This window comes from Zalophus californianus, chromosome 12, assembly GCF_009762305.2.
Source record: "Zalophus californianus isolate mZalCal1 chromosome 12, mZalCal1.pri.v2, whole genome shotgun sequence".
Lineage (NCBI taxonomy): Eukaryota > Metazoa > Chordata > Mammalia > Carnivora > Otariidae > Zalophus > Zalophus californianus.
The window spans coordinates 53,245,331-53,259,447 of NC_045606.1; the positions used below are offsets into that span (position 1 = coordinate 53,245,331).

A 14,117-nucleotide genomic window follows, 5' to 3' on the forward strand; every position below is an offset into this window, starting at 1 on the left:
ATCTAAATGAATCTTTTTTGTTTTTTAATTATTTTTCTTCATAGATTGTTGTTTTGCATTTCTCTAATGTTGACTTATTCTTCAGTCATCTTCTTCTTCTGCCCCAATCTCTCTTCCTTTTCATTAGACTTCTTAAAATCACGACATTCTGATTCACTTGGGAGCTTAGTGCTTCCAATGGCACTGTGTGACTAGAGTATAGGGGGTTTCTATGGTATTAACTAGGCAGCTGGTGTGAAATAAGAGAAAACCCAGTGTATTTGCTTCCTGGAGCTGCTGGAGCAAAGCGCCACAAGGTAGGTGGCTTAAACAACAGACAATTCTTGTCTCATGGTTCTGGAGGCTAGACGTTGAAAGACCAAGTGTCAGCAGGAATGGTTCCTTCTGAGGCTGTCAGGGAGAGTCCGCTCCAGGCCTCCGTCTGGAGTTCACTGGTGATCTCAATGTTCCTTGGCTCATGGCAGCATAGCTCCAATCTTCATGTGGCATTTTCCCCATGTGTGTCTCTGTGTGCAAAGTCCCCTTTGTATAAGGACACCGGTCATCGCGCTAGGGGCCTACTCGTGTTAACTGTCCTGGGGCTGCCCTAACACAATACCACACACTGGGTGGCTTAAGTGTCAGAAATTCATTTTCTCACAGTTCTTTCCCGAGGCAAGAAATCCAGGATTGAGGTGTTGGGAGGTTTGGTTTCTCCTGAGCGCTCTCTCGCTGGCTTGCAGATGGCTGCCTTCTTGCTGTGTCCGCACATGGCCTTTCTGTGTGTGTGCCTCCCTGAGCACGTCTCCAGGTCTGCCCAAATTTCCTCTTCTCACAAGGACACCAGTCAGATGGGGGTAGGGTCTACCCTAACGGCCTCATTTTAACTTAATCATCTCTTGAAAGATCCTGTTTTCAAATATAGTCACATTCTGAGGTAGTAGGGATTTGGACTTTACCATACGGATTTGGGGAAGACACAGTTCAACCCATAAACCTAACCATGAGGAAACTTCACGAACAAGCAATCAGAAGTAGGATGGCCCCAAGACTGATTAATTCTGTGACTTGGTGATATCACCAAGGATTTGGGTCTTTCCATCTCTCTGCTCTACTCTTCTTAACACTGGCATCATTTTTAAGACTAGTATCCTTCCTGGTCTGGCTCCAGTGTGCCAGGAGTTACCTTCAGAGGGAAAGGACACTTTGTCACATATTTTTATTAAGAGTGAGGAAACTTCTCAGAAGCCCCAGAGCAGACCGTCTCTTGAGCACCTAATACTCCAGGGCTCACAAGCCACCCCTAACCTGTCTCAGGCCAGGTACTGGCTTACCCTAACTGGATTTGACAGAGCATCACAGTACCATAGGAGCCAGGTTGAACACATGAGTGTGTGGAAGAAGCATGGAGACTTAGACAAAGTGGGAGCTCTGACAGGAAGGGAAGTGAAGACATGGGTGCTGGGAGGCAACCAACCATGTTTGTTCCATCTGCTTGATATATTTTGAAATCTGCTTTTGCTCAACCTACCCGGACTTCACCTACCTGGGAGTATTACCTAACTGGCTGAAAGGTGAGAATTCATAATTAACCAAAGACCAAAACTGGTACAGCAAGGTTGATGGATCTGACCAATGATATCTTTTATTCAACAGGGAACCTATTAGGACTTTATAGTCTTACTCTACACACAGTTGTACCAAGGGTGGTTATTCCACTAACAGCGTCTTAACATACTGGAAGGGAACCATACAGAGTCAGCAATCCTAGTCAATGCTAATATTACATAAGTCTATCTCAGACTCTTTTCTAATTGCTTTACATAGATTAATCCTTAAAACAACTTTCTAAGGCATAGCCTATTAATAACCTTTTACATATGGAAAACGGGAGAGCCAAGAGATGACATAACGTGTGTCCGGTCCATGTCCTGACACGCCTTCTGTGTGGTAGGGCAGACAGGGCTTGGGCTCTGGACGGGCTTGAGTTTTAATCCAAGTACCACCACTTACTACTTTGCTGTGACCTTGGTCAAGTTACCATTGTTCTCTAAGCTTTAGGTTCATCGTCTCTGCAATGAAAATCATCACACAGCTCCCCTCGTAAATTATGAGTATCAGATGACCTAGTGTATGAAGGTGCTTAACATCGTACCTGTCACATACTGAACTCTCAGGAAGTGTGAATTACTGTGTAGAAAACAGAGCTAATAGCCCAATTAAAAAGCACATGATGACAATGAGCAGACAAAGAGGAGAAAAAAATACTGTAAAATGTAACTCTGATGAAAAACAGTCATCTGGGACTGTTTGATGTAGCATAGAACAGTCTGCCTTTCAGTAGGCCCTGAGAGTCTCACCAAATTAAAACAGAATTCTAGTGTAAATAGTCATAATCATGAAAATGATCCTGAATGATCTATAAAATACTCAGTTGTATTCAGTATAAGCTAACCAAACAGGGGAGAATATATTGCAGAATTTAGGTGTTAATTTTTTTTTTAAGAACCAGTCTGAATCTTGCAGGTGGTTTTTTTTTAATCCCCTTTTTAATTTGGCCACTAAAAATGCAAGAAATGTCAACTCTGTTTTAATCACTGTGCAGGATTCTATTTCTTGCATGTCTGCACCTGCTACCTCTTTCCCTGACTTTATATATTAGTCCGTGTTCCCTGAATCTGGGGTTTATTTCTGTTCTTCATTTTTTTTTTTTTTATTTTATCATGTTATGTTAGTCACCATACATCATTAGTTTTTGATATAGTGATCCATGATTCATTGTTTTCATATAACACCCAGTGCTGCATGCAGTACGTGCCCTCCTTAATACCCATCACCAGGCTGACCCATCCCCCCACCCCCCTCCCCTCCAGAACCCTCAGTTTGTTTCTGAGAGGCTGTAGTCTCTCATGGTTCGTCTCTCCCTGATTCCCCGCCCCCTTCATTTTCCCCTTCCTTCTCCTAATGTCCTCCCTGCTATTCCTTATGTTCCACAAATAAGTGAAACCATATGACACTTGACTTTCTCTGCTTGACTTGTTTCACTGAGCATAATCTCCTCCAGTCCCATCCATGTCGATGTAAAAGTCGGGTGTTCATCCTTTCTGATGGCTGAGGAATATCCCATCGTCTCTATGGACCATATCCATCCATTCGTCTGTTGAAGGGCATCTCGGCTCTTTCCGCAGTTTGGCTACTGTGGACACTGCTGCTATGAACACTGGGGTGCATATGGCCCTTCTTTTCACTCCATCTGTGTCTTTGGGGTAAATACCCAGTAGTGCAATTGCTGGGTCATAGGGTAGCTCTGTTTTTAATTTTTTGAGGCACCTCCACACTGTTTTCCAAAGTGGCTGTACCAACTTGCATTCCCACCCACAGTGTAAGAGGGTTCTCCTTTCTCCACAACCTCTCCAACATTTGTTTCTTGCCTTGTCCATTTTTGCCATTTAACTGGTATAAGGTGGTATCTCAATGTGGTTTTGACTTGAATTTCCCTGATGGCTAATGATGATGAACATTTTTTCATATGTCTGTTAGCCATTTGTATGTCTTCTTCAGAGAAGTGTCTTTTCATATCTTCTGCCCACTTTTTGACTTGATTATTTGTTTTTTGGGTGTTGACTTTGAGAAGTTCTTTATAGATCTTGGATACCAGCCCTTTATCTGTAGTATCAATTTGCAAATATCTTCTCCCATTCTGTGGGTTGCTTCTTTGTTTTGTTGACTGTTTCCTTTGCTGTGCAGAAGCTTTTTATCTTGACGAAGTCCCAAAAGTTCATTTTTGCTTTTCTTTCACTAGTCTTTGGAGATGTATCTTGAAAGAAGTTGCTGTGGCCGATGTCAAAGAGGTTACTGCCTATGTTCTCCTCTAGGTTTTTGATGGGTTCCTGTCTCACATTGAGAACTTTCATCCATTTTGAGTTTATCTTTGTGTATGGTGTTAGAGAATGGTCAGGTTTCATTCTTCTGTATATAGCTGTCTAATTTTCCCAGCACCATTTGTTGAAGAGACTGCCTTTTTTCCATTGCATATTTTTTCCTGCTTTGTCGAAGATTGTTTGACTATAGAGTTGAGGATCCATATCTGGGTTCTCTATTCTGTTCCATTGGTCTATATGTCTGTTTTTGTGCCAGTACCATGCTGTCTTGGTGATCACTGCTTTGTAATATAGTTTGAAATCAGGCAACATGATGCCCCCAGCTTTGTTTTTCTTTTTCAGCATTTCCTTGGCCATTTGGGGTCTCTTCTGATTCCATACAGATTTTAGGATTGTTTGTTCCAGCACTTTGAAAAATGTCATTGGAATTTTGATCGGGATGGCGTTGAAGGTATAGATTGCTCTGGGTAGCATAGACATTTTAACAATGCTTATTCTTCCAATCCATGAGCATGGAATGTTTTTCCATCTTGTGTCTTCTTCAATTTCTTTCACGAGTGTTCTGTGGTTCCTAGAGTATAGATCCTTTACCTCTTTGGTTAGTTTATTCCAAGGTGTCTTATGGTTTTGGGGGCTATTGTAAATGGAATCATTTCTCTAATTTCTCTTTCTACAGTTGCATTGTTAGTGTATAAGAAAGCAACTGATTTCTGTGCATTGATTTTGTATCCTACCACATTACTGAATTGCTGTATGAGTTCTAGTAATTTGGGGGTGGAGTCTTTTGGATTTTCCACATAAAGTATCATGTCATCTGCAAAGAGAGAGAGTTTGACTTCTTCTTTGCCAATTTGAATACCTTTTATTTCTTTTTGTTTGATTGCTATTGCTAGGACTTCTAGTACTATGTTGAACAATAGTGGCGAGAGTGGGCATCCTTGTCATGTTCCTGATCTTGAGGGAAAGGCTCTCAGCTTTACCCCATTGAGGATGATATTCACTGTGGGTTTTTCATAGATGGAGTTTATGAACTTGAGGAATGTTCGCTCTATCCCTGTATTCTGAAGAGTTTTAACCAGGAAAGGATGCTGTATTTTGTAAAATGCTTTTTCTGCATCAATTGAGAGGACCATATGCTTCTTCTCTCTCCTCTTATTAATGTATCACATTGATTGATTTGCAAATGTTGAACCACCCTTGCATCCCTGGGATAAATCCCACTTGTTCGTGGTGGATGATCCTTTTAATGTATTGTTGGATCCTATTAGCTAGGATTTTGTTGAGGATTTTGGAATCCATATTCATCAGGGATATCAGTCTGAAATTCTCCTTTTTGATGGGGTCTTTGCCTGGTTTGGGGATTAAGGTAATGCTGGCCTCATAGAATAAGTCTAGGAGGATAGGTATTATTTCTTCTTTGAGTGTTTGGTAGAATTCCCCAGGGAATACATCAGGCCCCAGACTCTTGTTTTTTGGGAGGTTTTTGATCACTGCTTCAATCTCGTTACTGGTTATTGTCGAAATCTATTCACGTTGTCAATTTCTTCCTGTTTCAGTCTTGGGAGCTTATAGATTTCCAGAAAGGCATCCATTTCTTCCAGGTTGCTCAATTTATTGGCATATAGTTGTTGATAATAATTTCTAGTAATTGTTTCTATTTCCTCGGTGTTAGTCGTGATCTCTCCCCTTTCATTCATAATTTTATTAATTTGGGTCCTTTCTCTTTTCTTTTGGATAAGTCTGGCCAGTGGTTTATCGATCTTATTAATTCTTTCAAAGAACCAGCTTCTAGTTTTGTTGATCTGATCTACTGTGTTTCTGCTTTTTCATTCAGTGATGTCTGCTCTAATCTTAATTATTTCTCTTCTAATGAGTGCCTGAGGCATCATTTGTTGCTTTTTCTCTAGTTCTTTAAGGTGTAAAGTTAGTTGTTGAATTTGGGATTTTTCTATTTTTTTGAGTGAGGCTTGGATGGCTATGTATTTCCCCCTTAGGACCGCCTTTGCAGTATCCCAAAGGTTTTGGACTGATGTGTTTTCATTCTCCTTGGTTTCCATGAATTGTTTAAGTTCTTCTTTGATTTCCTGGCTGACCCAAACATTCTTGAGCAGAGTGGTCTTTAGTTTCCAAGTGTTTGAATTTCTTCCAAATTTTTTCTTGTGATTGAGTTCCAGTTTTAAAAAGTATTATGGACTGAGAATATGCAGGGAATAATCTCAATCTTTTGGTATCGGTTGAGACCTGATTTGTGACCCAGTATGTGGTCTATTCTGGAGAAAGTTCCATGTGCCCTCGAGAAGAACGAGTATTCTGTTGTTTTAGGGTGCAATGTTCTGTATATATCTATGAGGTCCATCTGGTCCAGTGTGTCATTCAAAGCTCTTGTTTCTTTGTTGATTTTCTGCTTAGATGATCTGTCTGTTGCTAAGAGTGGAGTATTGAGGTCTCGTGCAATTAACATATTGTTATCAGTATGACTCTTTATTTTGGTTAACAGTTGGCTTATGTAGATGGCTGCTCCCATTATGGGGGTGTAGATATTTACCATTGTTAGATCTTCTTGTTGGCTAGACCCTTTAAGAATGATATAGTGTCCTTCTCTGTCTCTAACTACCATCTTTAGCTTAAAAATCTAATTTCTCTGTTATAAGAATTGCTACCCCAGCTTTCTTTTGAGGTCCGCTGGCATGGAAGATGGAACTCCATCCCTTCATCTTCAGTCTGGATGTATCTTTAGGTTCAAAATGAGTCTCTTGTAGATAGCATATGGATGGGTCCTGTCTTTTTGTCCAATCTGCAACCCTGTGCCAGTTTATGGGAGTATTTAGGCCGTTCATGTTGAGAGTGATTATTGAAAGATACGAATTTATTGTCATCATGTTGCCTGTGAGGACCTTGTTTTTATAGATTGTCCCTGTAAATTTCTGTTGTATATCACTCTTGGGGTCTTTCTCCTTTTATGGAACCCCCCCCCCTTAATATTTCTTGCAGGGCCCGCTTAGTGGTCACATATTCTTTCAGTTTCTGCAGGTCTTGGAAGCTCTGCATCTCTCAATTCATTCTAAATGACAGCCTTGCCAGATAAAGTATTCTTGGCTGCATGTTCTTCTCATTTAGTATCCTGAATATGTCTTCAGGCCTTTGTGGCTTGCCAGGTCTCTGTGGATAGGTCTGACGTTATTCTGATGTTCCTCCCTCTGTACATAAGGAATCTCTTCCCCCTAACTGCCCTTAAGATGGTTTCCTTGGTTCTGAGATTCCTGAGTTTTACTATTACATGCTGGGGCGTTGGCCTATTTTCCTTGATCTTGGGAGGGGTCCTCTCTGCCTCTAGAACACGAATGTTTGTTTCACTCCCCAGATTAGGGAAGTTCTCAGCTACGATTTGCTCGAATATATCTTCTAGTCCTCTCTCGCTCTCCACCCCCTCAGGGATCCCAATAATTCTGACACTGGAACGTTTCATGGTGTCACCTATTTCTCTGATTCTATTTTCATGGATTTTGAGTTGTTCTTGCCTGGCCTCCTCTTTTCCCTTTTTATCTATTATATTGTCTTCCAGGTCGCTTATTCATTCTTCTCCCTCACTTACCCTAGCTGTTAGATTATCTAGATTAGATTGGATCTCACTGATAGCATTTTTAAGTCCTGCCAGTTCAACTTTCAGTTCTGGCCCTTAGGGACTCTATGTTGCCATTAATCGATTTCTCCATTCTAGCTATTGTCTTCAAAATTGCTACTCTGAATTCCATCTCGGACATCTTGGTTATATCTGTATCCATTTGTAAATCTGTGGCAGAAGTAGTCACAGTCTCTGAGTCTTTTCTATTTTGGGGTTTCCTCCTCCTAGTCATTCTGTTGAGGGGTGGTTGAGGGAATGTACAGAGTCCAAATTATTGACCACAACCCAAGCAAGATGCACCTGTTTTATAGGGACCTTAGGGTTGCTGGCCTCTTGTTCTCCCAGCCTGTCTCCTGGGGGAGGGGTCTGCCGTGCTCTTACTCAGGCAACCCTGTTGCCCTGCCCCCCTGTGGTAGGGGATGGGCTCAGTGAAAACCGGTTTTTTGCGGCTTTTGTTCTCTGGCGGCTTTCCGCATCTCTTCTGAGAGTCAGAGCAGAAGAGACCGTTTCCACCTCTCTGCCTCAGAGTGGAGAGATCGCAGCCTCTTCTTCAGTGAGCTCTCCAGGCCACACTATATCTGTTTGTGTCTGTGTTGCTATAAACTGCAGTGTCCTCGGGGCACCTGGGTGGCTCAGTCGTTAAGCATCTGCCTTAAGCTCAGATCATGATCCCAAGGTCCTGGGATCGAGCCCCACATCGGGCTCTCTGCTCTGCAAGAAACCTGCTTCTCCCTCTCCCACGCCCCCTGCTTGTGTTCCCTCTGTCGCTGTGTCTCTCTCTGTCAAATAAATAAATATAATCTTTAAAATAAAAAAAATAATTAAATTGCAGTGTCCTGAGTTGTGCCCCCTTCTGCAGTGCTCCCAATCGTGCCTCCAGGTCGGGGCACGTCTCTGCCCTTTGTGCTTCTAAAACCTCCAGCCGCCGCCAGTTCGCACACATGGCCGCACCGCTCCGGTCTCCATCTAACGTCCTTTCCCCACCGCTACCTACCGGTCTGCGAGTCTGTGCCCTGTCCCCAGCGTGGGAGGGTATCGCTCACCGGTGGTGTAGGATCCTCATGGCTAGGCTCCCTCCAGCAGCCGTTTATCCCCCGATATCTGCCCGCAGAATCAGGGCTCTCCGCTTCATACCTCAAAACCAACCACCTGCGAGATTCTGTTTGTAGAGATCCAGATCTGCTTTCTTACATCTCAGGCTGGTTTTATGGGTGTTCAGAGTGGTCTGGTAGATATCCAGCTCAATTCCGGGGACCAGTCAGAATAGGGTCCCCTACTCCTCTGCCATCTTTTCCCCTCCTCCTCTGTTCATTTTATTTTATTCCCCTAAGCCACCTCAAATTTGTTGTGAAACAATAAAGTATATAAATAAGTCGCTAATTTTCAAAGCAGAAGCATTGCTATAAAGATTTTTTTTTTAACAAAACAATGCATGATATGTTTGACAGTACTTTGGACTTAGGAATATTTCACTTAAAATCACCGTTTCCTGCCATTGGGTCTCTCCCCATGCAGAACTCCTTTAGTCTAAATTCTGCCCTAATCATTTGACCACTTAATCTTACCCAGCCAAGGCACTGCTCCCAGCTTTGATTTATGTTTGGCTTGATTTTCACATGTTTTGTCAGCTCCTAGAGAGTGGTGGACGGTTTCTTAAACTTTTATTGGATTCCCTGGTATGCCTAACATGAGGCTGGACAGAGTGTAGGTACTCTGTGATAGGGGGCTTTGGCTGGTACTTAAGTTGGAAAAGATAAATCCGTTGCTTATGCTACTGCATTTTGATGGTACTACCCAGTTGCTCTTCTCAAGTTATGATGTCTGAACTCTGACAATTCAAAACTGAAAATCAGGTAAGATCTCTCCTACCGAGTGTGAACTTGAGTTAAGAATTTTTTGTATCTCAATTCTCAAGTGACTGTGTTGCTTAAGATAGAAAATTTTGGAATGCCTCTCTTTCTGACTTTTCTCTCATTCTATCCTTCCCCCCCTCCCCAACCCCCCCCCCCCCACAGAGAGTTGTGGTTCATACATCAGAGACAACTCGTCTCAGATATTTCATAGAGTTGCTGCTTGAGAAAGGACAACCCCTAATGCTGGTAGGAAATGCTGGGGTGGGAAAGACAGCCTTTGTAGGCGATACACTGGCAAGTCTCTCTGAGGATTATTTCGTGTCCTGTGTGCCTTTCAACTACTATACAACATCTGCAGTTCTGCAAAGTAAGTGTTCCTCCTGCTTATATTTTAGAAACAAGGCATCAAAAACTGTCAAGGCTGGGGCATGTAGCTGGAGGGGACAACTACTTTCTCTAGGCTTTAGACCATTTCGCTTTGGCTTCAGATGAATTTTTACTTACCACCAATCTGGGTAAAATATATTTTGTTTCAGTATTGTGATTTTGGCTTTTTATATCACTAGTGGCTTTATTTCGCTTATTACTGTTCAGAACAGCAAGAACCGACATCAGCAGTGTTCATTGCTTTGCCTCAACACAGTTTGGTCACCTTTAGTCAATTTTATGGAGCCCTAGCAACATAAGGGTGTCCACAAGGAAGAGTGTCCTGGTTACCTTTTCAAGTAACGGATTGATTTAGGAGAACTTCATTAAAACTGTATTGATGAAATGCCAGGCCATGAGCTGTTAATTAAATCTTAGGAAAATTGTAAGAATAATTTTAGCCTTTGAATAAATATATCGGTGTAAACAAAAGAACCAGATTTGGGGCATTCTGAGTTAGGAAGGGCAAGCTAAGTAGACATGGGAAGTGAAGGAGATAGTGTAGGAAGAGCTGCTATTGGTAGATCTGTCACTATCCAGGAAAGTGTCAGGGTTATGTTGGTGGTGGGGGCAGTGAAACTCCCTATTATCTAGTAGTTGATTAAACCTATTGAGTTGCCCTGATTGTGGTTTCTGTGTGTGTGTGTGTGTGTGTGTGTGTGTGTGTGTGTGTGTGTGTGTGTGTGTATGCGCGCGCGCTCATGCACATCAGTATATGTTGTTACTGTTTTCCTAGCTTTATCAGTAGAGGTTAATAATAAATTTTCTTACTGACTGACATCATTAACTCAGCCAAGAGTGACTTTTTGTAATCTCTTAATGAGGTTTGTCTTTCTTGACCTCGTGAATGGAACAGTTAAAAAAATCCAACTTGATGATGTTTTATTTAATTCTTTAGCAAATTTATATTACTTATCTATTTTTCCCAAGGCATTGTGTCCAGTGCATGTTTTTCATGCACAGACAAAGAAGGAGGGATCACTTTATCACTTGTAAATGGAAGATTAGGGCTACAATTCAATAATCGAACAAAATACTTGACTGTACTATGAGTTCATCTTGCTAATTCCTGAAAGGGTACAGGCATGGTGTAAGATTTAGACATTGCCTGTTATCACAACAAATAGACCAGTGTACTTGAAAGAAGATTTGGGTTTCAGACCTTCAGGTTGGGGTGGTATGCAGGCAAATATAGGATTTGAGATAGAAAAATGAGTGTAAGCAAACAGAGGAAAGAGAAAATTACAGAAGACATGCAATTAATTGAATCTCTAAGTTGGCTGAAGCACAGAGATGGGGTAGAACATAGGGAAAAGGCTACAGTGGTACGTTGGAGCTAGATTGTAGATAGAAGGCCCAACTCTTAGGTTTGCCATGGAGTGAGGGGATTTCTGGGACATGAGATTTTTATTGTTAAAATCAGGAGAGTTCAGGGGGTCTGGGTGGCTCAGTGGCTAAGCATCTGACTCTTGGTTTTGGCTCAGGTCATGATCTTGTTGTCATGAGACTGAGGCCCTAGTTGGGCTCTGCACTGGGTGTGGAGCCTGTTGGAGATTGTCTCTCTCCTCTCCCCTCTACCTTCCCACTGCCACCCCACCCCCATTCCAACTCACATGTGTGCGTGCTCTCTCTCTCTCTCTCAGAAAACAAACAGACAAACCAGGATAGTCCCAGGCAATGTGGAATGGTCACTATAACTGTAGAAAAAGCTAAGATGCAAGCTGAAGAGAATGTATTTCATTTGGTAGGAAATGGTGAGCCATTGATGGGGAGCAAGGATGCAGGCTGTCCTTTGGGAGGAGATGTCTGAGCGGGGAGACCAGTTCCCCTGGGTAGTGTACCAGCTGAATGTAACATTGCTCTGACTAAAATGGTAGAAAGAATGGTGAAAGGGAAGAGATATGAGGTAGCATTTATAGGCTGTAGTCCGGCAGATCTGGGACCAGGAGAGAAAGATGATACTAAAGCTTGGCACCTGCCTAAGAGAGTGTTAATCACACGAAGAGGAGCACAGAAGGGATAAAGGAAGAGCTGGGTTGGGAGTGGGCAAGAGGCTTGTTTGGTGTGGGCCAAACATCCAGGCACCAGTGGCTGGTAGGACGCACGCATTTGGAAGTGCCAAGCCACTGCTTGGAGGAGGGCTTTGTTAATTTATTCCTGATATACTTCTTTGTTCTTTCATTCATTTAACAAATGGCTTATTGTGGTTGTCATCAGGAATACAGTCATGAACACGATGCAGTTCGTTGTCCTCAGGCTACTCATAGTCTATTTGGAGAGTCAGCAACTATTAGACACTATGTCTTACACACTCAATTCAGGATTTCCTACCCCCAACACAGTCACTGAGGCACATGAAGAAATGTAGGTTCATGTGTGCACAGGATAGAGTCTATGTACAGCCTTCCCTTACACTTGTGCCCTTGGATGACCCAAGAAGAAGAGAGGTATGGGGACTCTCTCTGTTGTGGGTAGATACCTCTCCTGCAGGGGTGATGGGGAAGGACAGAGGGAGTGGGCCGTGGGTTAGAGTGTGTTCGGGTGGCGAACTGTTCAGACCAGCAGCGGCGTTGCCTCAGATTGCTGGCCAGTGTGATGTCGTGTGTCAGATGTTGACTCTCCAGGAAAGGAGAGGTGAGGTGAGCTGCCAATAGGAGGGAGGTTGGCAGGAAAGCATGACACAGAGGAGGTGACCAGAGGGTCATCGCTGATACTGAACTGCACAGAGTTAATACTTGAAGACTTAGGAGGGGATGAAACGGACAGAAGATGAGGAAAAACCAGGAAAAAAAAGACGAAGGACAGAAAGTGACATTTTATCTGATTGGTGGGCAAAATGATGCATTTGTTTCAGGAATTCTTGAGAAACCTCTAGAGAAAAAGGCTGGTCGTATCTATGGTCCAGGAGGAAATAAAAAATTAGTTTATTTCATCGACGACCTGAATATGCCCGAAGTGGACCCCTATGGCACAGTGCAGCCCCACACTCTGATTCGGCAGCACATCGATTACGGACACTGGTAAGCGATTCTCTGTGTCTTATTGTCTACTGAAATCTAATTATTGTTATTATGGATGAATGCCGACGAATGAAATTACCCCAATTTCTTCTGAGGAGGAGGAGCATTTTCTGGGATAACTTTTAGGTTTCGTTTTACATCCCCCTTTCATCATCGTAAATGCTGTAGGTTCCCTTTGTATCTTTGGAAGAATTGGATTGAAAAGTGTCTTAGATATGTTACTGTCTAGTTGAAGCATTAAACTCTCAGATACGTTAACTCGCACTAAATTACTTAGACACCTAACCTTATTCTGTGGGATGTAGCTGTTGGGTCATTTCTGGGCCTTGCAGTGTGTCCATCCCTGCCGTTAACTAGAGGGAGAGCCCCAGCCTCACTGTGGTTGTTGCTCACCGGAAATAGAGTCACGTGGGAATCAGTAAGCAGGAACAGCAGGTATTGATTCAGTTCCTTATGTTGATTCAGGCATCAGAAGAGCTATGTAGCCTTCCGTTTTTCTAAGCTTTAGTTTTTGTGTCTCTGAGTTGAGGCTAACACGCCCAACATCACAGAGAGATTATAAACCCCAAAGGAGACAGTTTGTGACGAAGTCCTTCATAAACTGAGGGATTTTGTTGTGTTGTCACCTTCAGGTTTTGGACTTCAGTTTCTGTTTTTCAGGTATGATAGACAGAAGGTGATGCTTAAAGAAATCCACAGCTGTCAGTATATCACCTGCATGAATCCAGTAGTGGGCAGTTCCACGATCAATCCTCGACTGCAGGTAGGATGTAGAGTCCTGCTTTCGCCCAAATAGGCCCTGAGTAAAACCTCAAACATTGTAGATTGTGATTCTTGATGCTTTTCATACAACCTAGGGCTCCTACTGGACTTTTGTTGGAAGCTTTTTTTTTTTTTTAATTAATTTTTTGAGAGCAGGTACAGGTTTACAAACTCTTTCAGCAGTTTTAGTTGAAAGGACTGCAAAGTGTTCCCTTAATACCCTCTCACCCTCCGCCCACTTCATTTTACCCTATTAGGAGCATTATTGCCTTAGTGTCCTGCATTTATTACAGTTGATGAACCAGTATCAATTCATTATTATTAACCAAAGTCCAAAGTTTACATTAGAGCTCATTCTTTGTGTTGTGTATTCTGTGGATTTTGGCAAATACATAATGCCAGGTATCCACCGTGAAAATACCATACAGAATAGTTTCACTGTACTAAAAATCTCTTGTGCTCCACCTAATCATCCATCCCCCAACTCCTGAATCCCTGTCAACCAGTTGATCCTTTTATTGTCTCCATAGTTTCACCTTTTCCAGAATGTCACACAGTTGAAATCCCACAGTAT

General features: G+C 42.5%; 1 protein-coding gene across 1 annotated transcript in view; it reads left to right on the forward strand.

Moving 5' to 3' along the window:
* Positions 1–14,117, forward strand: part of DNAH11 (dynein axonemal heavy chain 11) — a 327,809-nt gene that overhangs the window by 176,591 nt on the left and 137,101 nt on the right. Inside the window, exons 46-48 of the mRNA XM_027574450.2 lie at positions 9,498–9,702; positions 12,616–12,781; positions 13,442–13,544. Coding sequence (XP_027430251.1) covers positions 9,498–9,702; positions 12,616–12,781; positions 13,442–13,544 — 474 coding nt within the window. The remainder of the gene's footprint in view (positions 1–9,497; positions 9,703–12,615; positions 12,782–13,441; positions 13,545–14,117) is intronic.